The sequence below is a fragment of the Pleuronectes platessa genome, chromosome 11 (genome assembly GCF_947347685.1).
Source record: "Pleuronectes platessa chromosome 11, fPlePla1.1, whole genome shotgun sequence".
NCBI classification, from domain to species: domain Eukaryota; kingdom Metazoa; phylum Chordata; class Actinopteri; order Pleuronectiformes; family Pleuronectidae; genus Pleuronectes; species Pleuronectes platessa.
The window spans coordinates 15,271,051-15,294,609 of record NC_070636.1 but is presented as its reverse complement, the minus strand read 5'-3'; the positions used below and the strand labels follow the sequence as shown (position 1 = coordinate 15,294,609).

The 23,559-nt window shown below is 42.8% G+C and overlaps 1 protein-coding gene across 1 annotated transcript in view; it reads right to left on the bottom strand.

The window, feature by feature from the left end:
- Positions 1 to 648: 648 nt before the first annotated feature.
- LOC128451115 (ryanodine receptor 3) overlaps positions 649 to 23,559 on the bottom strand; it is a 114,877-nt gene continuing 91,966 nt past the window's right edge. The window contains exons 66-104 of the mRNA XM_053434887.1: positions 23,373 to 23,503; positions 22,845 to 23,168; positions 22,236 to 22,476; positions 22,009 to 22,096; positions 21,819 to 21,911; positions 20,602 to 20,772; positions 20,372 to 20,431; positions 20,142 to 20,276; positions 19,768 to 19,880; positions 17,459 to 17,555; positions 16,245 to 16,351; positions 15,914 to 15,965; positions 15,771 to 15,827; positions 15,585 to 15,684; positions 15,393 to 15,472; positions 15,236 to 15,312; positions 14,838 to 14,911; positions 13,364 to 13,381; positions 12,635 to 12,715; positions 12,453 to 12,541; positions 12,231 to 12,359; positions 12,033 to 12,137; positions 10,850 to 10,931; positions 9,354 to 10,672; positions 9,118 to 9,176; positions 8,439 to 8,613; positions 8,249 to 8,335; positions 7,950 to 8,144; positions 7,051 to 7,181; positions 6,910 to 6,952; positions 6,647 to 6,774; positions 6,475 to 6,535; positions 6,217 to 6,363; positions 4,704 to 4,838; positions 4,455 to 4,611; positions 4,158 to 4,222; positions 3,384 to 3,484; positions 2,620 to 2,671; positions 649 to 1,565 (exon numbers count right to left, since the gene is read on the bottom strand). Coding sequence (XP_053290862.1) covers positions 1,470 to 1,565; positions 2,620 to 2,671; positions 3,384 to 3,484; positions 4,158 to 4,222; positions 4,455 to 4,611; positions 4,704 to 4,838; positions 6,217 to 6,363; positions 6,475 to 6,535; positions 6,647 to 6,774; positions 6,910 to 6,952; positions 7,051 to 7,181; positions 7,950 to 8,144; positions 8,249 to 8,335; positions 8,439 to 8,613; positions 9,118 to 9,176; positions 9,354 to 10,672; positions 10,850 to 10,931; positions 12,033 to 12,137; positions 12,231 to 12,359; positions 12,453 to 12,541; positions 12,635 to 12,715; positions 13,364 to 13,381; positions 14,838 to 14,911; positions 15,236 to 15,312; positions 15,393 to 15,472; positions 15,585 to 15,684; positions 15,771 to 15,827; positions 15,914 to 15,965; positions 16,245 to 16,351; positions 17,459 to 17,555; positions 19,768 to 19,880; positions 20,142 to 20,276; positions 20,372 to 20,431; positions 20,602 to 20,772; positions 21,819 to 21,911; positions 22,009 to 22,096; positions 22,236 to 22,476; positions 22,845 to 23,168; positions 23,373 to 23,503 — 5,455 coding nt within the window. The 3' untranslated portion in view covers positions 649 to 1,469. The remainder of the gene's footprint in view (positions 1,566 to 2,619; positions 2,672 to 3,383; positions 3,485 to 4,157; positions 4,223 to 4,454; positions 4,612 to 4,703; positions 4,839 to 6,216; positions 6,364 to 6,474; positions 6,536 to 6,646; positions 6,775 to 6,909; positions 6,953 to 7,050; positions 7,182 to 7,949; positions 8,145 to 8,248; positions 8,336 to 8,438; positions 8,614 to 9,117; positions 9,177 to 9,353; positions 10,673 to 10,849; positions 10,932 to 12,032; positions 12,138 to 12,230; positions 12,360 to 12,452; positions 12,542 to 12,634; positions 12,716 to 13,363; positions 13,382 to 14,837; positions 14,912 to 15,235; positions 15,313 to 15,392; positions 15,473 to 15,584; positions 15,685 to 15,770; positions 15,828 to 15,913; positions 15,966 to 16,244; positions 16,352 to 17,458; positions 17,556 to 19,767; positions 19,881 to 20,141; positions 20,277 to 20,371; positions 20,432 to 20,601; positions 20,773 to 21,818; positions 21,912 to 22,008; positions 22,097 to 22,235; positions 22,477 to 22,844; positions 23,169 to 23,372; positions 23,504 to 23,559) is intronic.

The following is a 23,559-nucleotide window of genomic DNA, read 5'->3' as shown; positions in this document are numbered from 1 at the left end:
TGCTCAGACCATAAAAAACAGTCAACACGCCCGAACTGTTCCAGGCCGAGTTGAGGAGGCAGCGTTGCACTCAGCAGCAGGCTGCAGCACTGTGTGGTGCCCTGGTGCCTGAGGTGTGGTGACATGATGCGAGCTGACAGGTGGCACCATGGGTAATAGGGCTAAAACTCCCATCGGGCAGCCCGCTGAGGTCCTGTCCTGCCTCTCTGACCAATTCCAATTCAAATCTCCTCAGCCACTGCTTTACAGCACAGTGTAATTAAAAGCTGCAGGAAGGTTGTGGTTATGATATAGCTTTGAGGTTTGGAGCAAGTCAAATTAACTATTTGACTTTTAAAGGCTATTTGCACGCAGCGGGTGTCTTATTTTGAAAAGTTCTGGGTTAGCCACATCCTGCTGTTTTAGTGCTGAAATTATGGAGATGGTTTCGGCTGAGTGGTCTGCTATTAAGAACAAAATGTCATTAAGATGTGATGTTTACGGGTAAACAGGAACAGCTGGAGTATTCACATTTGTTGCATTGATTTCTTTATTTTTTTCCATCAAAAGAAATGCACAGATCAGCAAAGCTACTACATACAAATGGCCATACAATAGCAATTCAATGTTTGTTCTTGTCTGAAGGTGTTCAGTAAATTCTCATGTATTTGTACATTTCATACCTTGAACGTTTGCATTCAGCAAAAAATTAAAAAAATAAAAACCAATCAACCCGATGCTGTTCTTCCATCTTCAAATGAAAAAACCTCAGCCACAAACTTCTGGACAGCTACATGTCACTGCTCCAGAAAAACGACTGTACTTACATACAATAAAGAAATAAACAAAAGTCTTGCATAGCTTCATTGTAATGTAGTTACAGTACAGTAAGGCACTTCATGAAAAAATTTAGGCATTTTTTAAAATCCTACATAAACCTTTTTTTCCACATCATTCTAAAACTTCATCTCACGGTTACACCACCTGAAGAACATAACTTTTCCATATCACATTTTTGCACACAACACAAATCTACTATACTTCTCTGCTTTTCTTTTGGCTTTAAGTCTCAAGTTCAACATCCTCAAAATATTGAAGTCGGGTTCTTGTGCATAATGTGACCGACACATTGTCCCCTAACCCCACACAACCCAGTGTTCCTCAAAAAAGACAAAATAAAATATTGTGCAATGATTTGGGGTTGTGGGGGGTAAAAGGCAACACGCTGTCAAAAAACGAGTCCCAAAACAAAAACCCAAAAAATTGAAATGTCTGGTTACAGCTCATTTCCTGTACCGACGGTGATAAAGGTACGGCCGACGGGAGAAGAACACTTTTCTGATGTTTTGGATAAAAACTTGTTTTGCCTTGTATCTCCTCAGGCCGTTGGTGGGATGACTGTGTAGTGTTGTAGTCCAGAAGCTGCATGTTGGACTACAAATTCCAGCAGCCCACTGAATATTGATAGAGGTAAAGAGGATGCATCTGCTCTACCCGAGCTGATCTTCGTACTGTTTGCGGAAGCAATCGCCAGCTGGGAAGAAATCCCACAACCGCTCCTGGTACATCTTCCACACATATGACTCCTGGACACACACACACAAAAACACTTTCAAGAGTTAGTGGAGGAAAAGTTATTAAACTTCTGGACAAAAACACATGCATACAAAGCATGCAGTGGATTAGAGCTGAAAAATTAATCTTTTTCATGTTATGTTTTTTAAACAGCTAAATAGTTTTTCTAATTAATAATTACAATTCATATAATTAACACAGTCTTAAGATTCAGGACAATTCATCTTTTTCATGTTATGTTTTTTTAAACAGCTAAATAGTTTTTCTAATTAACAATTACAATTTATATAATTAACACAGTCTTAAGATTCAGGACACTACATTTAAAGCTGGTGGAAAAACTGTATATAATAATATGATGAGAGCAGCCAAGAAAGCCAAGTCTATGTCAAATGTATTCAACTGTAATTAATTCATGTTAATCTGGGAAAAAATCTTTCAAACTCTGCTTGTCCTTGCAAAGCTGTCAACATCAGATAATACCAGTGTGATTTCGCCATTATTATTATTGTTATTATAACTATGAAATTGTCATCACAATATACAAATACACAACAAAATCTCCCTAATATGTTTGAATGTCATAGTAATGGTAATGTCACCAAAAATGCTTTTATAAATTTGAGCCAAGTAGGTAATTCTTTCTATATAAAATCTAGGACGACTGAAAGAGGAAGCTACTGTTTTATTTAATCTAATTCTATTTGTGTAGAAACTACACTGGTTAGAAAAAAAATTCTCAGTGCAATCATATCTTATTTAACACTATGCAGACCACAAATACAGGCCTGGCGTTAAACTGTGGGGAAACAGTGGCATCCATTCATGTCTCTGAGTTCACAGAGGAAGCCCACGCAGACATGGGGGTATAATAATAACTCCACACAGACAGACCCTGCAACGAACGGGGATTCAAACAAAGAACCTTTTTGCTTTTGGTGCCATACCACCATAATCCGCAGTGTGATTAGATAATTAGATGCACACACCCCAACTGTATCTCAGACATTGACAGGAGGGTAATTGATTATTTTAATTGGTGGAAGACAGATGATCATACTGTACCTGACCGGTGTGCTCTGTCTCGTCCTTGTTGATAAGGTACATCAAGAAAAACCTTAAAAGAAAAACCACAGGCCAATCAGAAGAAACACACATACGTCACTGTAAGCTGACACATTCTCGCAGAACACAGAAACTAGAAACGTCACTGGGCCTCACTACATTTCCCAAACTCCGAATTCACAGGATATGTCAACCTCTGTGTCACTAGGAGGCTTCGCACATTCTGACGCAAGTTTCTAAACAAAGAAACACCAAGCCGTCTCCGTCACAGAATCACCTGTTGTTCCCAAAATCAAGTGTAAATGGCAGCGGGCCGCTGTAGCTCTGTGGGCATCACAGCGTGCCAAGTCACGATGAATAGTGCATGAGAGCACGCCATCCCAAACCTATTTTCCAATAAAGTTCCCCGGTATTAAAAAGTAATGAAGCAACATAATGAGGTCGCTCTCATATCCTCTGGCCGGCTGACAGTGAGCGCAAATGGACCGAGACCTTCTATTCTCGCAGGCGTCAGAGAGACACTGGATAAGCGAAGGAGCGCAGGGGAAACAAGGAGACGCGTGGAAAGAGGACCTGAAGCCACGTAGTGATCTGGATCACTGCGGCTGTTAGTGACCGTGGCCCTAATGTTGTGTTAAAGTGCACAAGCCATCAATCATGTGGTTCAATTACTGAAAAGAGGCAACACATGCTTGGGAGAGAGGACGATGTTGATTTTATACAGTTGTAGTCAAAGGTTAAAGGACTTGAGGTGAGACACTTACAGGTAGTTTGCCAAGTTGTGCTCTTGTAAGGTGTGAGTCTCAAATCCATGCGGCGTCGTGTCGAAGTAATCGTTACCGATCCCACATATGAAGCATTTGGTCTGAGGACAGAAATGAAAGGAGGATTGTAACACATTCCTCAGTCTGACATAAGGTTTATTTGTCTGATTATAAATTCGCCTTTAACCATGGTTATTCTTGTATTTAAAAGGGATATGATGTACACTACTTGAAGCTAGCATCAAGTAACAGGCAAAAATCATATTTTAAATTAAAGATTTATTTTCCATTTTCTCGGAAGAACCAAAAAACTGGCCTAAAGTGCACTCTGACCCTAATCTGCTTCAAAGAGACGGAAGGCCTTAAAAAAACAAGAGTACATGTGTTAAATCAACTTGCCCAGGGAGGAAAGTTATTGACCTGTCTAACAGAGTGTTAACGTTAAGGAATATGTTTTCTGTAAATTATCACTGTCATTTGAGACAAAGTACTGTTTACAACATTACCTCCTTCCCTTGTTTCTGTCGTATTGGTCTATTGTTAGATTCGCGTATACAAATTAATATATATAACATGACATAAAGGGTATATGGGATAATTTCTAGTTAAAAGGTTTGGGTAAAACATCATGATTTTACTATCTACATTTTTTTTTTATTATACACATGAAGTAACCATCAGACAGTATTTCCTTCAGAGGACAAAACCCCCATCATCATTCCGTCCCTGCTCCGTAGGTCGGCGAGGGCGAGTGAGAATGAAATGTCCTCTCACCTCCATGTCCTCTTTCACTTGTTCCTGTTGGTCCCTCAGCTCGCCAAAGGCATCGATGATCAGACCTGCAGCCACACAGGAAGTGCAGTGAGCATATCGTATATACTGTGGGGGGGTGTGTGTGTAATGAATGCAGCAGCAAGCCGGCTACCCTCACTGCCTGAAAATGTAGACGGGAGTGTGAGATGCACGTGCTACTGCGACAGATATTTATTTACAAACTTGAGTAATCGAGTAATACGTTTTCTCTGTTAGAAAATAGCCCTTAAAGATTGTGTGAGTATCTCCTCAGCTCACCCTGGATGATGGCCAGCAGGATGACGATGACGAAGAAGAAGAAGGTGATGTCGAAGAGGATGCGGTAGAGCTCATAAGGGTCACCCGCCGGGTCCTCGATCTCGTCCCCGATGCCCCCGCCGGCCCTCACCCCAACGTACATGTGGAACAGGTAGCACTGTGCAAACACACAGCGGGGGTCAGGACGTATCGTTCCAGGACGAACATGAGCAACAGGAACTTCTTCAAAAATGTGCGACTCATATTTACCGTCATCATGTCATCACACTTCATGTCCGGCTCGTCCTCGTCCTCGCTCTTGTTGTAGAACTTTCTGAAGAAGTTGAAGGCCACCACAGTGTAGAGGTAGACCACCACTGCCAGCAGGCCCACCGTCAACACCAGCTAAACCAATGGGATCACACAGTTGAATTTGACTGATATTGTAGTTTTGCACTGTGCTGCATGGTTTGTATGTTGTCATCTGTCAGTGCTATTTCTATTGTCATTGTTTGTTGATTTTCGGCTCAAAGACATCTCGCCAAAGGACTGCAGTTGAAAATTAACACGCTGGCTAACACTGGCACATTAACAAGGATGTAGATTATTATGTGTTTTGTCCTTAAATAAATAAGTGAAATGAAATTCAAGCTTCACGTAGAAACACACTGGTCAGAGATAAAGAGCTGCAGAACTCTCACGAGGAGCACGATGGCACTGAGTCGAGAAACGAGGAAGTTGAGAGAACAAAAACACTTATTCGCAGTGAATAAAAGTAAATTGCTGCTTTAAATTTCACATCTGAGCTCACTCCAGACACATTGATTTTACTTGTGGACCTGAACAGCAACAACAGTCGGAGCAGCAGTAAACTGCATTGGGATTGACAGCTCGATTGATCTGCCCACAGGCAGCGGTAGTGTGGGAGGTGTGTGTGTCTGTGTGTATGTGTGGAAGTGTGTGTCCACCCTTGGATATTGAGGTGACATTAAATTTTGATTTGTGCCTCTGGTCAGTCATGAGAATCTCTGCAAGAAGTGAGAGTCCAAAAATGGGAATTAAACGAATGAATTTGAGTCAGAGATGCACAAAGGGTCCTTCCTTTTGACTTTAATTCTTCTTATTAACATAAGATATTTATACGATGATAACTAAGTATCATTTTTAAATCTAGCATCTAAGCACAGGTATGACACCTGCCAACCGTAGGGCAAAAAGCGGAGGAGCTGTTAGACCTTATCAGAGTAAAGTAAGATTAGTCATGTGACCAGACACATAAATTCAACAGCATGTACATGTTGCTGTGGATCTAGATAATGTCTAAATATGTTCTAACATGTTAGCCATAACCACTGTGAGTACTTCAAAGTTTGATCTTATAGAATATTTCACATTCTACAACTGAGTATTCTGCCTCTTTTATAGATGAGGATGGTGGTCCACCGTGACACAATCGTTAATTCTGTAGGATTTAGTAGTTCCTAGGGAAAGGATGAGATTGACGAGACTTGCCAACTATTTGGAGAAAGTGGAAACAGCAACGTTTTCTCAGGAGCTCTTAGTGTTTGACCAGATGGATAAATCTGATAGGATGCGCGAGTAGCTCTGTTAAGTTAATATGTGACAGTGTGCCATGTTAGCCATAACCACTCTAAAACCAAAAGTATCTCAAAGCTTGGTTGACACAGGCTTGACACTAGTGATACCAAAGCCTAACCTCAACCTTTAACTCTGTAGTGACCCCTGCTGCTTAGTAGAAGACCTGCAGCTTCCTCCTCCTCACCTGTTTGCCGTTGTGCGTGACAGAGGACAGGATGGTGCGGAGGGTCTTGAAGCCCATGGCGATGTCCAGGAGATGAGCGGCGAAGAAGAAGTTGTTGTAGTGGCCCAGAATGGACATGGTGGTGTACCACACTAGATACAGGAATGACTAGGACAGAAACAACATTAGGGGGTTTGTCAGGATCCATCTGTCCAGTCGTTATATCATCAATCAACCATCCATCTATAAAAGTCCTTCACTCGTCCATTTCCAACTTACGTTGTCTGTGATCACCACTCCCAATTTCCACACTTGGTACTTGGTATCGATTGAGCTCAACCTGGCAACAGAGAAAAGTTGATACGAGAGGTTCGTATTTTCAGTTTGACCTCTATTTTTGGTTCAATTCATTTTTGGCTCGTCTGCCCTCTTTATCCGTCTCATCTCTCACCATGACACCAGCGAAGCCTCCTTGGCAACAGTTTCCTCTGTCGGGTTGAAATCCAGGGCACTTTTATCTAAACCCAGCAGCTCTGCTATCCGCTCCGCTCCGTACAGGTCTCCGTACTTTTTGATCACCTACGAGCGGCGGGGAACAGAGGAGACGACGACACTGTTACACTGACATTTAGTAAATGTCACCAGATTCGGTTAATCTTCTGTGTGTGCGTAAGAGATTAACACAACAACAAAAAAATCACATAAGCCACTTACTTTCCGTTTGACAAATTTATCCCAGTAGTTGTTTGGGAATGAACTGATAAAACAGAGAAGAAAAACATTTGCATTAAACATTTGTTTGTACTGTAGATTATGAGCCAGAGAGTTTAATACCTGAGCTGTTTTTTGACTCACGGTGTATTAATGACCAGTCGGTCCCACTGCCCTTTAATGTCATCATCAGACGGCTGCTCCGTGATGTAGAGGCCGGCGAACTCCAGCTTCCTCGCTATCTCCTTCTCCCGTTTGAACACCACCAGCGGAACCTTTCACACAGACAGAGAATTTGGCTGCATCATTTGCCCAGTGAAGGATATAATGCCCAGATATTTTCAATATACTGCATAGCCAGCGTCTTTTATGAATGTTTGACATCCAGCCGTTTGGTTTTCTGTGTAATGAACTTTTAACCCCTTTTATGACCCGATTATCTGTTTTGACTGCTGTTGTTTTAGTTTCTATTTTCTTATCTTTATTAAGACTAGAATTCCTGCAATGGGGTTGTTTCCACCAGTGCAGTTTCAGTCTACATAAATTATTTCCAATGACAATGTCAATGTTATTTATATAACATATTTGAAACAACTGAGTGCGTCCCAAAGTATAAGGTACAACAAGCTCCAGACTCATTAGGATCACCTTTGACCTTTGAGTCAGAGCAACAACTGGTCAAATCTTTTAGAAATTCCATTAAAGGCAAGATTATGATCTGATCTATTCAAAAGGACTACAACATTTTCTGAGGCTTGACCTCTGACCTTTCACCACCCAAATCTTATCAGTCAATCTGTGAGTCAGAGTGAACATTTCTGCCAAATTTGAAAGGGTGAAAGGCTAAAAAAAATTTTGGTGAGATCACAGCGACCTTGGATCTTGGATTCTAAATAGTTCATCAATGTGTCCAACTGGAGCTTTTGCTCAGAAATGCTAAATAAATGCATGAAACAAAATCTTTTTTTGCTTAAATCCTCACACTGTTTCTAAAATTCACTCAAACGAAGACAATTTTTATTAAGTGTATTTTGATACTGCACCTTCAGATAGTAGTATCCCACTACACACAGGAAAGATATGATGGTGTGTAGTATTGCCAGACAGCGAAGCGTTGGCGCCATGTAGCCTGTGCTCTCCTGCAGGACGAAGTACTCAACCGCCCCTTCATCTTCCTCCTCGCCGGCTCTACCTTGACCATTCCAGGGGTCTTCATCGTCTGTGTAATCACCGGTTACCTGACGGACAAAAAGGCATTTCTGAGTTTTCACCTGAGTGCAGAGAACAATCGACAGACTTTATTTACTTTATTCACAGAATTGTGGCTTGACTAGAATCTTACTTTGTAGAAGAGCAGAATGAAGTTGATGGCAAAGGCGACAAAAAGTGCCAGGAAGCGGAGGTTGTAGAAGTTTCGGGCAAGGTAGTTCTGTGAAAATAATCATTTGGATTTAAGACGTATAAATATCATTTATTTGTGTTCTCTTAACAATATACGGTTGAAACATCAAATTCTTTTAAAGATATCTCACCAGCATCTTGGTCTGGTAGATTTCCAGGCCAGCGAAGAAGCTGGCCATGAAGGCCTCTGGTGGTTCTTTTCTCGGGCCGAGCCTTTTCTTCGGGACTTTCTTCTCCTGTGCGGGGGGCTCTGGAGGACCTTCATCTTTGGACTTGTCATGGTCCTTCTTTTCCCCATCTTCCGAGCTGCAACGATAAATCCTCTATTAGTGCCACACACATACACTCAACTGTGAGCGATGGTTGTGAGCTAGTTCAGGCAGTCGACTCCAGCTGCACGGCTCTGCTCGTGTGACGTGCCTCGCTCTACACATCCTCTAGGCAGCCCACTCAAGCTTCATAGATTTCTCATTTCTCCCTTTGCTTATCAGTGCCTCTGCTGCCCTGTTTCGGTATTATTGCCTGTCCAGTCAGCCCCCTCCACCACTCCAGCATCCAAGCAAACTCTAACTAAGATCTGCTGCTGCAAGAACCATGTATAAAGCGAGTTGTCTGAGTGAAATTTACATCCATGTGCCCTAAGAGAGGTGCAGAACTACAGAAACACAATAGATGATCATTTAAATATATAAATAATGGTACACACAAACACACACACACTTGGATGAGGTTTTTTTTCCGGCCCTTAGCTCATATTCCATCGGTTGCTACTGAGGATGATCAACGCACAATTCAAAGCTCAACACTCACTCTCCTTTCTCTGAATCGGATTTGTAGTCTCCATTCAAAGGACTCGTCTTCGCTGCCATCTGTAACAAAGACATTTAATGACCATCTGTTACTTTAACAGGTTGTACTGGTATTAGGACAAATGTGTTTTAAATAAATCGTTGACACAATTGTTGTTGTGTTTAAGTATCCAGCAGTTAAGGCACGATTAGCAAGAAAGCTATCATCATTATGTTTGATTTAATGTGATTACAAACCTGTGCTTTCTTCTGCCTGACAGCACTGGCGATGGATGGAGCGTCCCCCACCACCACCTCAGACACATCCCCCAGCCCCGGCTCAGCCCCGTGCTTCCCCTCCTTTTTGGACTGTATGTTCAGGAGCTCGGCCATCAGGTCTGCCTCCGCCGCTTCCCCCTGAGCCATCTGACCCAGCTGCGCCAACGCTGACGCTTCGCTCGCCTCCATCTTCTCTGTCTCCAAAACGTCTCCATGGATGCCAAACTGGGTGGGGTCCGGCATGTTGCCCAAAATGTCTGTCACCTTCATATTCTTAGCCCCTTCAACGAGACCACCGCCAAACATGCTGGTCCACAAGATGTGGAAGAAACCCCAAATCAGGCTGTAGACCAAGTGGAAGAGTCCAGTGATGATCATCCAGAAGAAGGAGAAGAAGCTGCGCACCATCTCCTTCACGCTCATCTTCTTGAATTTCCTGTACCGCCGCCTCATGCTCTTCAGTGTTAGCATTTGGCGGAAGTGACAGAGGCTTTTTTTCAAAGAGATGCAGGCAATTGTGAAGGCAGATGAAGACTCTAACATGCTGTCCTCCTCCTCCTCCTCCTCCTCCTCCTGGTTCTCCATGACACTCTGGTTGTCTTCCTCATCTTCCTCCGTTCGCTCCACCGGGTCGGGCTCTGAAATTTGAGAAGCCAGCTGCATCTCAAAGATGGTGTCCTCACAGAAGTTAACAAACAGTTCCATCTTCTCGCTCTCGCCGCCTTCATTGACGACATCAAAGATAAACTGTCGCTTGGACTCCTTCACCTGAGGCTTTTCCCACTGGGTACGACTCGACTCGCTGATCTCGAAGTAGACTCTCTCGATGCGCTTGGCTCCCCCCATGATCTCGATGCGACCCAGATAAGGTTCGAAGTAGCTGAGAACGCTCTCTGCCAGGTCGAGGAACGTTGAGAGGCGAGCGTCGTGAGGCATGTGCTCAGAGAGATTGGTCAGCAGCACGGCTACATTAAAGCCAATGTCTTTGGCGGGTTCGTGAAACCTCTCCACAAACTGCTCGTAGTTGAACATGTCGTTCTCGTCCGCCTCGGCACACGAGAGGAGGAACTCGATCTCAGACTGGGAGTACTGCTTCTGGTTCTCCATGGACTTCTGGAAATCCTTCTTTGAGATGATCCCTTTGCTCTCAGGGTCGTACTCCCTGAAGCTGTCGGACGTGGTCAAGTCCTTCAACTTGAGGAACATATCGAAGAATTTCAGGATCATCTCCACATTGCTGGAAGATTCCACTAAAGTGTCCACCATTTGTTTGCCGATGGTGCCATTGACAACGTTACCTGTGAAGTGAGAAAAAGAGCAAAATTGGTCGGTCAACACGAGGGACACTCTGTACGGATTAAGCAAAGCTGCTGCTGTTAATATTAAATTACATCCCAGGCAAACAGAAGAGTTTGATGAAAGTCATAAAAAAGAGACATTATCCTTGTAACTCATAGAGTATGCAAGCCATTTACCTTCGAGTAGAGACAGCATCATAACGATCATGTCCTTCTGCAGGTCCAGCAGCTCCTTCAGTAATTCAATCTGACTGGAGTCCTGTTAGAAGTGGACAGAAAGGGGAAACCTTGTGACTCACATCACACTACATCACACAGATTACATTGTAAAGGCACTGTCTAATATCCCCAAGTTGCATTTGGAGAGATCAAGGCCGCCTGTGATTGTGGGGCTCACGGTGGCCCTGCTGGGGCCCAGAAGGCCTTTCTAGGAAACATCCATCCATCAGCACCAGGGTTAATGCTATTTCACTGTCTGGAAGCAGATGGTCGGGTCAGCCTGACTCATTTAGGGTCTCAGTGGAGACTGTATTTAGCATGCCATAAATCGGAGGCATACTTTGATGAGCTTAATTCAAAAACTCCTCCACCTGTGCTCTCCTTCTTGCCGGCTTCTACTGTCACATCCAGATAAGGTTAGATGGTTGGATTACATCCCACCGCTGCCATATGGGGGTACGGAGGAAAAAATCATGGCTGAAGTCATACATCACATAGCTGAGTGGAAGTAAATGTGACACTGCAGGAGCTGTGGAGGAGGTTGCTATCATTTGGCCTGGAGAGCCCTCTAGTGGCAAGAGATATTCTAGAAAAGCCTGTGGTTGGTAAAGATGAGTAGTTAAGATACATTCCTCAAAACTGCTTGTATCTAATATGGATTAAGTTTATAAAGCAAATTTTAAGAGATGAGTTGACAAATAACAGTAAATAAAAACATATATCTACAAGAATAAAATACAATAAAATGAAATATAATAAAAGTATAAAAGTAAATACAAAACAACTATGGACAAAAGCCTGAGAGAAGACGTGGGTTTACAGTTTAACCTCAAATACATCCATACAATGGAGGGGGAATATGCACTTGACAGAAGATGTCGCTTCAAATTGTTACATTGCATAATATGATGAAGGGAAATCTTAATCTGCAGAGAATACTAACTATTGCTGTCAAATGCAAGTAGTGGCTTGCAAGTACAATATTTTCCTTTGAAATATAGTGAGTTAGAATTAGAGTAATATAAAACTTATATACTACAGTTAAAGCACTAGTACCCCAACAAAAAAGTAATTACTTTCTGCATCCCAGTGACCAATATAAAGCAACATCTTCACCTTAATTCAGTCAAACTGTTTATACCTGTGATAGCTTCATCTGCATATTGGCAAACACGTGCAGGAATCCCACCACAGCGTCCCACAGTCTGCTGTGGGCCAGACTCTGCTGGTTCCCGATGCACGGACCCTGGAGACACAGAGCAGATCACAGGATCAATATGTAATATGAATTGAACTTCAGATTCAGTTTGTGTTGCAGTGCACTGTGATATAATCCTACCTGTATATACTCAGTTAATGAGTTGAAGACTTGTTTGGCCACTGCCAGAGCTTGGGAGAAGTTCCTCTGACCGGCCTCGTCGATGATGTCCTTACCAGAGTAGTACCAGTAGAAATCACTGATGGATTCCTATTGGAGGAGAAAGGCAAAATAGATTGGGCAAGTTAAAGAAGATGAATGAATACGGAAAATATAATTTTGTATCAATCTTAAATATCCTACCTGGAGTCTGAGGAGGTAGTCCACAGTGCTGATGATGATGTTGACTGTAGTTGTGTTCCCTGTCTGAGTTCTCAGGAAGTTCTGAAAATCTAAAACAATGACAGGTTAGAGAGGAGTAGATTCTCAACCCGCAGCCTGGAGAGTGAGTAGGTTTTTGTGCATCAGGAAAAGAGGGCACCCACCATTGTTGTGGCCCTCACAGAGAAGCTGCAGAAACCTAAAGAGGTCCTGAGTGAACTCATCGTTCTGCAGAACCTTGGAACCTGACGACAGGAAAAGAGATTAACCGTCTGTTTCAGCGATGAGAAGGTCAGATCATCACTGTAACGCCAGTACAGGCAGCGGAGCTTGCATAGCTTTTACTTACTCATAAAGCTACTGTCTATTTGACAAATTATGTTTTCAGAACACACAAACAAGGTATAGAGCATCATTTCATAAATGAGGAATAGGGTTTTATATCTAAGCTTTGCTGTTTAACACCAGCAAAAAGCTTTGTTGTTTCTTACAGACAAAGCTTTATAAGCACTGGTTAGTATTTAGAGAACTTAAGAAACATTAAAAAAAAGTTCCCACACAAATGAAAAGCACAGACTTCTTATTAAAAAAAGAAGACATGGAGAGATTAGAGTCAGTTTGAGGCACCTGACCATGGACTGAACAATCTATCCAGATGTAAGAGGAGCATGCATGCGTTCTGTCAGTCCAGGGCTGAGAGGAGGTGTTTTTTTTTGTTATGCATTCAGGACGAGGGAGGAGGAGGAGGAGGAGGAGGAGGAGGAGGAGGAGGCAGGGTGGGGATAGGAGGCAGGGACTGGGAGGGAATAAGGGAGACGGTGGGGGTTTGAACGGAGAGCAATCAAGATGTCAGCATTGCAATAGGATGAGTAGAATCTAAACCATGTATTTACCCCGCTCACTCACGTTGACTGCGACCGATGAGATAAAAAACATGACCAGAAGAAAAACAAACAAACAAAACAAAAAGCAGACATAAGCAAAGGAGAAGACATTGAGAGTCAATTAGAAGAAGTAGGAACAGGAAAGAGTGAGGGCGCTGTATATATATATCTTTACATACTCACACTGATCAGCAACATTGACATATACGGGTACGATTAAACAGTCTTAAAGGTAACGTCTGCTCAGTGGGCAGGTGTTTGGACTACAGGTTAGACAGGTTACCATCACTTATGCCTGAGTTGATGAGGTGAGAATGAGTTGACATGAGAAAAATCTATTCATGTACTGTATGTTACCCATCAGATTAAATAGAGAGCTCGGATTAGAAGTTGACGTTTATGTGGATGCGGTTGCAACGAGGGCCCAGACAGGACTTAGACATACAGTAGCACAGGTTTCACATGCAAGACAGTGACGGACACGACATGAGACACAAGAGACAAACGTGACGTGGAAATGGGCTCGTATGTCAAAAAGAAAATATGAAAGAGCAAATGTTTCATCAAACTTAATGCTGCACGAGAATGAGACACGGCAAGAGTTCTACATGATTCTCTGAGATAACGGCACTGAGGTTCAGCAACTGTCGTGGTTTGGACCATGTTCTGTAAAACTGAGGCCCTTTACAGACCTGGTATAAACATCCGCCCTGAAAGATCCAATCACAAGTGGTCAGCGTTAATGCTCATGTGTCTCCTGTGACCACTTGTGATCGTATCTCACTTCCTGCTCCATATGGAAGTAATCACAACAATCGTTTGTGTTAGTGAAGACCAAATGTTGATCTTGTTTTTACCCAGTTAGAGTTTACAGATATGTCTGTTGTCTGATGAGCAGGTGAGCAAGAGTCAGGAGTCACAAGGCACTGAATGAACCTTGTGCAGCTCGGCTGTAAAGAAAGATTTTCGTCAGCAAGTCAGACAACCTACAGTACCAATCTGGTCTGAGTGATCTGTTGTCAGTTGTCACCCACATGTAGGTGTGTTCAGACCTGAACTGACAACTTGTGATCGTATCACTCAGGTCTGATTTAATACAACGTCTTGAACAGAGCCTTAGACGCTGAAAACCTGCTGTAGCTGAGGGAAAAGATCAGTTTGCTGCACAAATAAAGTTATTAGTTCCTCTAGCTACGTTTCATTGTCAGTATCAAAGATACTCACATGTCCAAGACATTAGTGTGTGGTACATGAATTGCTTTGAGTTTTTAAGGGTTCTGTTGACACAGCATTCCTTAACAATGATGCCAAAACTAATGTGCAGATATTGACTTGTGGGTTTTTCATTCAGCACCACATAAGGGTCAGAAATAATCTGTGAATCAACAGGATTAAAAGTCCCCTGGTGGACAACAAATGCACCAATCATACTGTAGGTAAATAAACAATAAGACAGTTTACCATGTTTATCATCCTCACTTACTTGATCCTTCTTCAGTAACCATCCCCAGACCTTCAGCTTTGTTTTGCCTTTCAAAAGCATTCAAGTCCAGAACACTGATGAAGGAGAAATACACACAGTGAATATGTTGCATTTATGTATTTTAGAAAAAGAACAATGTTTTTCAGAGTTTGAGCTCCAACAAGTGAGTATTTTACTTCCAACAAGCTGAGGAGGAAAAATAATCAGTCAGAATATATTTTATTTTTTATCAAAACCTAGTACTAGTATGGGCCAAAACCCCAAATCAGAGGATCCTTCACATGCCAAAATGCAACCAATATATTATTAGAGGCCCATTTACTTAGCAGTTGTCGAATAAAATAAAATAACAAATGAATAAAGTATAAAGCATGACAATAGGCTATTGGCTCAATTACCTGCAAGACATCATCAGTCCAGACAAACTTTTGAAAAAGCCAACATCTCTTTTTTCCTTCAGGTAGTCGAGCATTTTCTGCATCAAACACAAAGAAATCATTAATAAAGAGTTGTTGCTGTTGACAGCCCGGCGTCCGCATGTGGTGGGCTGTGTACCTGCTGGACCACTGTGTTCCCCCCGTTCAGAATGGAGATGCCCAGCTTGAGGGTGAATGTCACCATAGCACCAAGTCGACCTGACGATCACAAATCAGACACCACAGTTTGATCAGAGAGGGCAGGTGCAGAAAATCAGATTGTTTGTGTGTGTGCGTGTGTGTGTGTGTGTGTGTGTGTGTGTTGTCCTGCCTTTACTGGCACTGATCATCTGCAGCACCATCTCTGCAGCCCCTCGATCATGGAGTCTGGCCTGCTGATAAAGCATCTTCTGCTTCTCCATTTCCTTTTCCTGAAGGAAATGATTGAAAGAGAGATTGTGTAAAAAAAAAAAAAAAAGTGAAAGGAAGGAAAATACTCCCCAGAAATCAATATTACCTCAAATGTTTTTTCTTTTCCTTCCTCCTCTTCTTCTTCTTCACCTTCCGCACAACTCTGGAAGAGAAAACAAATTGTACAACCTGAATAACAAATGGCTGAACACCATCAATCTCATAAATAATGGAGAGAATGTATAATACCTTTGCCATCATATCTGCATATGCAATATACAGGGGGTCTTCTTCCAAAGAACTAAAAGAAGAAGATAAATATCGGTTAAACCTCATAAAGCTCAAATCACAAATAAATTACAAGTTTCAGGGATTTCATTGAAGTCACTGCAATTTCTTTACAATAAGCAGCAAGATAAATACACAAAAGGGGATTGTTTCCCTCCGGTCATAAAACATATGGCAATGATTTAGCTTAATACATGTGTTATGAGGCAGGCTGAAGCTATTAGGGGTCACAGATGGAGAAGTGCGTGCTGGCAGCAGGTGTCCCTGTGTGTGACGGTGAGTGTGCACGTACCTGCACTCAGTCAGAGCGTTGTGGCTGAAATGCAGAATGAGCTGGTGAAGTGGGTCCGGTTGTTTTCTAACCTCCTCCTCTTCCTCTTCCTCCACAATGGGCTGCGTCTTCTGGACAAAGTCATACAACACTAGGGCTCAGGCTTGTACTCTCCATGTCAACAATATAACTAAACTGATACATCTGTATGAACAATAGGTACAGGAACACTAAGCCTGACTATACAGTGCTATCCCTATGAGAATGAGATCCTGACCAGATATGCTGACAGCATGCACAAGCATAAGCATGGGTATAGTCATGGGTGCGTGCGCTTGCATGCATAAAGGGGGCGACTCTCCGGGTTTAATCTCTATGATAGATTTCCTGTCCCTTAATTGTAGGGCAGAGACTATCATGATTATGACTCATCAGGGCCTCTCAAGGGTAAAACATCTGTGTGATTTCAAGAATAAATTAAAATAAATTAATATTACAACTTAATTCTTGTAATATCATATTTTTATTCTTGAAATCCCATTTTTCTCCCTTTAAGTGGCCCTAATACTCGTTTACATTATATCAGACACATACGAAAAAAAATCTTGATCTTAAAGCTCTTTATGAGTTACACCATAACTTCCTCAGTGATTCCCCGTGGCAAAGGTGTTCTATCAAAGGGGGCAAATAAAGATACGATTTTCAAAGTAAAAAGACAAAAAACTGCCAATGTTCCTTCTTTTCAATCAGAAAACTGAATTAACAATAATTTGCTGTAGGCTAATAATTGGTAATCAGTCTTTTTAAATGATAGATTCTCATGGATTAGAAAGTACAAAATAAGAAAAAAAGCTATAGAGTGCTTGTTGCATTTATTTAGCTTACAACCAATTCAATCCATGATTGTGACATTTCATGGCCGTGAAAATTTAGGAAAGGAAGCACAACTTTCATAATTTTCCTTAGCGAGTCCAAGCATCGAGACTGGATGCTCTTACCTCCGCTGAATGGGGACAGACTACACGACACTTCACAAAAGCTGCCTCTGACATCAGCGCTGATGTCATGCTCGCCAAAAATGGACTGACACGTGAGAAACACTATGTAGGACTGACAACGACGTGGCGTCACACGGTGAAACTGGCACTTTTCACAATGACACAAGTAAAGGAGGATGGTGAAACGGGGCGATGCTCGTCTCCCAGGACGGCGCCGAGGATAACACAAGTACTTACTGCAAGATCCTGCACTAGCTTCTCCTCAAAGGAGTACTCCTCTGTTTCTATCCATATTCTCTGATAGGCCAGGAGGAAGAGGTTAATAGAGCGATGCCTGAGGAAGGGCGAGAGGACCGGGTTAGATAGCAAAAGAAGAGGGAAGTCCAATTAGGAGAGGTTAATACAGGTTAGTGTAGGGCACTGGCACATCCAACTGGTCACCTTGGAGGAAGCTATCGCACAGAGCCGTTACGCACATGCTCTCTGCCAGACTGTTGGTTTACTCACACTTCTTTTTCATAACAAGCTAGTCCCATCAGCAGGCAGTAGCCTAGGGACTAGATTCATACGTTTCTGCCACAGACTGTATTTTTAAGATGGACGACATGACAACTCCCCAAAAGTGAAACGAAAGTGTCTTAATCTCCCCCTGGTGACCTGCTGAGGTTCAAGTCATAAAACCCTGTCTCCTCCATGTTAGCATATAGGACACGGACCAAACTAAAAAGTCAAAATACATGTCAAATTCAAATTGTTTCTGTCAAGTCTGATTTTAGTTAGATACGTGATGATATACAAATGGGGTGAAACGTCATGATTGACAGCTGAGACTGGCACAAGGATGGCAGGATTCTGATCCGATATTTTTGGCTTCATTTTTTAATAGGATTTTTCCATCTTTTTATACAGTCTGAAGGATCTGCACAGTGATAACATAATGAATGTATCTGCAACAGTAGTTTGGCATTTAAGTGAATATTCTATCTCTATGTTTTTGCGGAGAGTGAGAAAAGGAATAGCGCACTATTTAAGCTAAATGTGAAGCTAGAGCCAGGAGAGTTGGCTTAGCATAAAGATTTGAAACGGGGTCACAGTGAGGACACAACCCTAGAAAGTGAGTGCACATGATCCAAAAAAAGTGCATCACAAAAAACCCTTGCACAACCAAAACGTACACTTAGGACAGAGGCAGGCTAGCTTTTCCCCCCTGGTTCCAGTCTTTATGCTAAGCTAAGGTAACCACCTCCTGGCTGCAGCCTCACAGTAAGCAGTGGAATCAATTTTCTCATCTCAAAAAACAGCAAGTTATTTTTCTTTCATTTTTGTATCAATCTTGATGCATCACTGTACAGATATGGACCAGTGGAAAACACCAGGGGAAATAGATGGGTGTTACATTTTTTAGCATAGACCCGTGCCTGGAGGAAAGCGAAGGGGAAGGTTAGAAGACATGTATGCAAGGTCAAACAGTGGCGACGTCACATCAGCGCTACGTTACCGTCAGCATGGAGAGCAGACTGTCATTGTCTGCGTTCTCATGCATTATCTCCAGCCACATATGTCGGTAGGCATTCAGGAAGTAATTATTATTTTTGTGCCTGAGGGGATGAGGTAAAACATGGTGAGAGTGACACTGAGGAGAGAAGACAGGCTGAACAGAGACAGAAAAGAGAAAGAGACGACATCCGACAGCGTGAAACTCAGGAAAAGTCGACATCATCCTCAAGCTTCACACCCATCCCTCCGACATTTATCACTCCAAATACAAAACAATCAGCTGTGTCTGCATTGTAAATACTGTCAGGTAATTATTAGCTGTGCTGTGTCATATTTCACTGTCAACAACTCTGACTAAATGAGTCATGCTGTCAGGGAGGCGGGCTGCATTGTCTGAGCACATATTGAAGATGACCACCTCCAGGTTGGGCCTTATAATTGTTTTCCTCCCGACTGTAGCTCTCTGCCGGCCTCCTGGTGATTGAGTTACAGAGCAGCAGGGCATGAAATTGCTAGTGGCCCCTTTTTTTTCTTCCCTGTTTCTTGATAACAGCTGCGGGCCAGACATTTGTCCTACAAACGGAGCGAGGGAGGGGGCTGTGCATTAATCCAGGGTCAGAACCAAGGAAGAGAAAAATTAGATTCATGAGCCTCACACGAGCAGAAGAAGAGAGTGTGGTGGGCGGTATTTGACTGGCAAACATAGATGGGGACATAGATAGGGTGCAGGGAGCTCTCTCTCCTGGGGGGAGGTTCAATCCTCGTCTCCTCCAGGATGCCTTCTGAAGTGTCCTTGGGCAAGATACTGAACCCTAAATTGCCCCTGACGATGTATGAATGGAGATTGCAAGACAAAGTTCAGCATATAAGGGCATGAAGTGTATAAATGTGTGTGTGACTTGTACTGTAAAGAGCTTTGGGGGTCGACAAGACTAGAGAAGTGCTTCATAAATTCAGGTTTCATGATTATTAGGCTGTTGCATCATTTGAGATTTTAAAAAGAGAAGATGAAGAGTAAACTCTGTAGATGCAATAGTAAACAATAATACCTTGGTAGATTATAGAGTGGAGCCATGCGGAAGCAGGCCACAACCGCTCGCTTCCTCTGCTTGGACAGCAGCTTCTGCCAAACACACTTTTTGGATCTCAGGGGCTGCTCCACCTAATGGGAGCAGAAGAAGTCACAGTTAAGATGATCAATCAATCAATGCATTGGCTGTCACTGTCAACCAGACAAACCACAGAGAATAAAATGATCCGGCAGACCGTTTTTTCCTCTAGTGGCTCATCCTGAACCTGAATGTGCCTGCACGTCTGGTGATCCTGTACTTTTAAGTACCTTTATATTCCATGTATGTCTTTCACGGCATAATGCACCCCAAGTTTAATTTGCAGCTCAGAAGAGTAAATGTTAAAGCCTGACCTGCTCCAGGTTGAAGACCGCAGCAGAGATCCTCTGGATCCGGTCCACCACCCTCTCAGGGTCCGGAGGCCCCTCGCTCCTCATCACTATATCCTTGTAGAGGTTTAGCTGCCACCTCACTGCAGGGTCCTCCGACTGGGGGGGTGTTACAAAGAAAGACGTCAAATACCAGCCTATAGTGTATGGGAGCTAATAATTACTGACTGAAATACTGATCTCAACCTGTTCACCTTTTCTCTGAGATGCAGATTCTGATGGATGTGGTCTTTGACCTCATCATCTGTCTCTCTCTGTTGAACAACAGGAGACAGAATAAAAAATAAAGGTTATCCAACAGTGTAAATTTAAGATTTCTCATTTAAAAATTCATCTGGTAAATTGCTCTTTTTCAAATGTATTCTCGTGTGAGAGTCATACGATCCCAGTAAAATGTGTGGCCAGCGTAAGATAACATTCTCACCAGGAGGTAGCGAGTCTTGGCCAGAGATATGAGCTCCTGGTCCCCCGGTGTGCACATGTTGAGGCCGATTGGCAGCATCTTCTTCAAAGCAGCTACGATCAGCGAGGTTTGGATAGAATAGAACTCACCTCGCCTTTTCTTATGTTTCCTCTCCTGGTCTTGTCCTCCAGACTGAAATAAAGTAAGATAATAACCTCAGACAGCTTTGAAAGGTGAATTAAATATCTATGAGTGTTTAATAAGCTGGTGTTTTCAGATAATGGAAAATGTCCCCCTTTATAAAGTATTATTAAGTATATTTATTACATAGAAGGAGCACTCATCTCATACTGTATTTAAACTAAAGCAAGAGGCGACTGAAGCATTCAGACGTCTCAAACCTGAGCTGAAAAGCAGATTCCCTCTGTTAGAGCGTTTCTGACATTACCAGTGATGGACAAAATCCACATTAAAGCATCTGATAAAAATACAAAAATAATGATTTCCAAATTAATATATCTGTATATATATAAACCCAAACACAGTCTTATCACACATTAACTACAGTAAACTATAGAACAGGTAGAGGCAACTATCGGCCAACACACAAAGTAACCACAATCTATCACCTGCAAACCCAGCAGTGGAATGTAATCACATGGTTTGTTTAGAAGGGCTTCATTACTCCAGATGCAATGAGGAATGAACAAAGTTACCATTTCATATATAGTGATAAATAAAGGCCACAGTTAATCAGGTGAAGTAACATATAAATAAACTACAGACGACTGTATAGCACAAATTGTTGTTTTTTCTGCTTGGCAACAGGAGCACATAAGCCAATAAACTGGTTTATGCAGCCAATGCACTGTGTCACACTTTGTCTTCCTTAAACAACTGATAGACACATTGGAGGACACAGAAAGAAAAGGCAGATAGAGATAGAGGAACAGAATAAGAGAGCACACTACACCTCCCATGGATGTGCACTGTTTATCACATATGAGCACCGTTTAGTGTGCATTCATGTTGTCGCTCGGAGACTGGCCTTTTACATATTAATGTATTAGCATAGTATGTACACATTAAGTATGGCAGAGAAAATGGTGAAAGATGTCATGAATCTTTTTAGTTCTAGATCTTGCTGCCATAGCACTAATGCAAGAAGTAGATGGTTGACGCTCAATGATAAGAAAATCAAGATGTAACAGCGATTAGATGTAATATATAAAACTTACCTTTGACATCTTTGTTTTATTATCTCCAGTCAAGAAGGAAAGGTTGTTAATTTCATTCTGAACCACAAAGTTCTGCTCCTCTCTTTTGAAATTCTGGAGAAGGACAGGAAATAAAACATAATCTAATTAACAAAGCCCTTCTGTTTTTTTCGTAGTTTAAAATGTGTGAACTGGAGATGAAGGAACGCACATGTGACTTGCACCAGAGGATGAAAATCTCAGCCACCATTCTGAACAGCTCATTGGAGTCAGCGTCTGGTTCTTTCAGCCACCTGGACCTGCAGCGGCAGAGAAACATCACTACAGAGACATTTGCACCTTTTTTATCCCCCGTAAATACTAACACCTGCCCCATGAGCCCCCCCGAACAGACCTTTAAAAAAATCCCATCATATGCAGCATCGTCAGAGAGCTAACCTGTTGTTGTCCACGTAGCGGATGAGCATGGGGTAGAAGGCGTACAGGTCCCTGCAGAGGATGGCAAACTCGTCCAGGATGAGCAGCTCGGCCTCCTGGGTGTCTCCCTTACTGTCGGCCTTCAGCAGCTCCTCCTCAGCCACCACCTTCACCGTCTTCTTCTTCAGCTTCTCCAGCGTGGGCAGGAAGTGGCTCTTCAGCAGGTCAGCACGGGCCTTGCTGATGATGGGCTGCACGTACACTGAATCGCAAAACGGAGAAAAAACGTCATTTTATGTACCTGCATCAACGAGGGGATGTTTTCACCCCTGTTTGGTTGTGCGTCTATGTGTTTGTTTTTAAGCAATATTACGCAAAAAGTACACGATAGATTGCCACGAAACTGGTGGAATGGATGCAGTAAGGACCAGGGAATAAACTGTTAAATTTGTGGGTTATTTGGTTAGACCAATATGGGATCATAAGAGAAATTGCACTACTTGAATCAGTGTTGAAATGTGACAGGGTGTTGCACTGATGTCAAACTATAAACAAAGTATGGGCACAGAAAATGCACTCATTCATTCTGTAACTCTACAGTACAGTATTCTACAGTAACATCATGCCCACCTGCGATCCTCTTCATCCACGAGGCCTCATCTATGCCCAGATTGTTGTTGAGGATCTTGAGGATGTTGCCCAGGATGAGGCTGAGGTGCTCCGAGGTGACGGTGGTGCAACACATACTGCCCCCACTGGCCGGCTGATTCTCGGGGCCCCTCTCCCACCAGTAGGACAGATAGTTGCAGAGCATGGGCAGCACCACCTCGATGACGTGAGGCATCTCTGTGTACCGCGCCCCCGACTCAGCCATGTCATTGATGTCCTTTATCAGGCCTTCCAGCCGCGGCATCCCGGGACACATATCCTCCACCGAGTCTGGTATACCTAAGACTAAAAACACCACCGATGATTTATATGTAATTCAAACTACGTCTATGTCATTAGAGTAACATTTTTCAATTTTCATGCTCAGACTGAATAGGACTGAAGTACAGAAAGAACCTTATTCTCCCGCGTAATAGCTGTTTGCTTAGTCAGCTCACACCACTTTACTCATTATCAAATCTTATTTCAGAATAAGTGCATATGACTCACTGGCTCGTTCTCGGGCACTCTTGGTATTAAAAACCGAGCAGGGGTTGTAATTGTTGAGCATAGGCTCCAAGAAGGCCACAGGCATGGCCCCAGCCAGGGTGGCCAGACAGTGACCGAGAGCAGGCAGCTGTCTGTGGGACACACAGAGGGGGAGAGTGGGTGAGAGCTGCTCTGAACATCAGTGGGT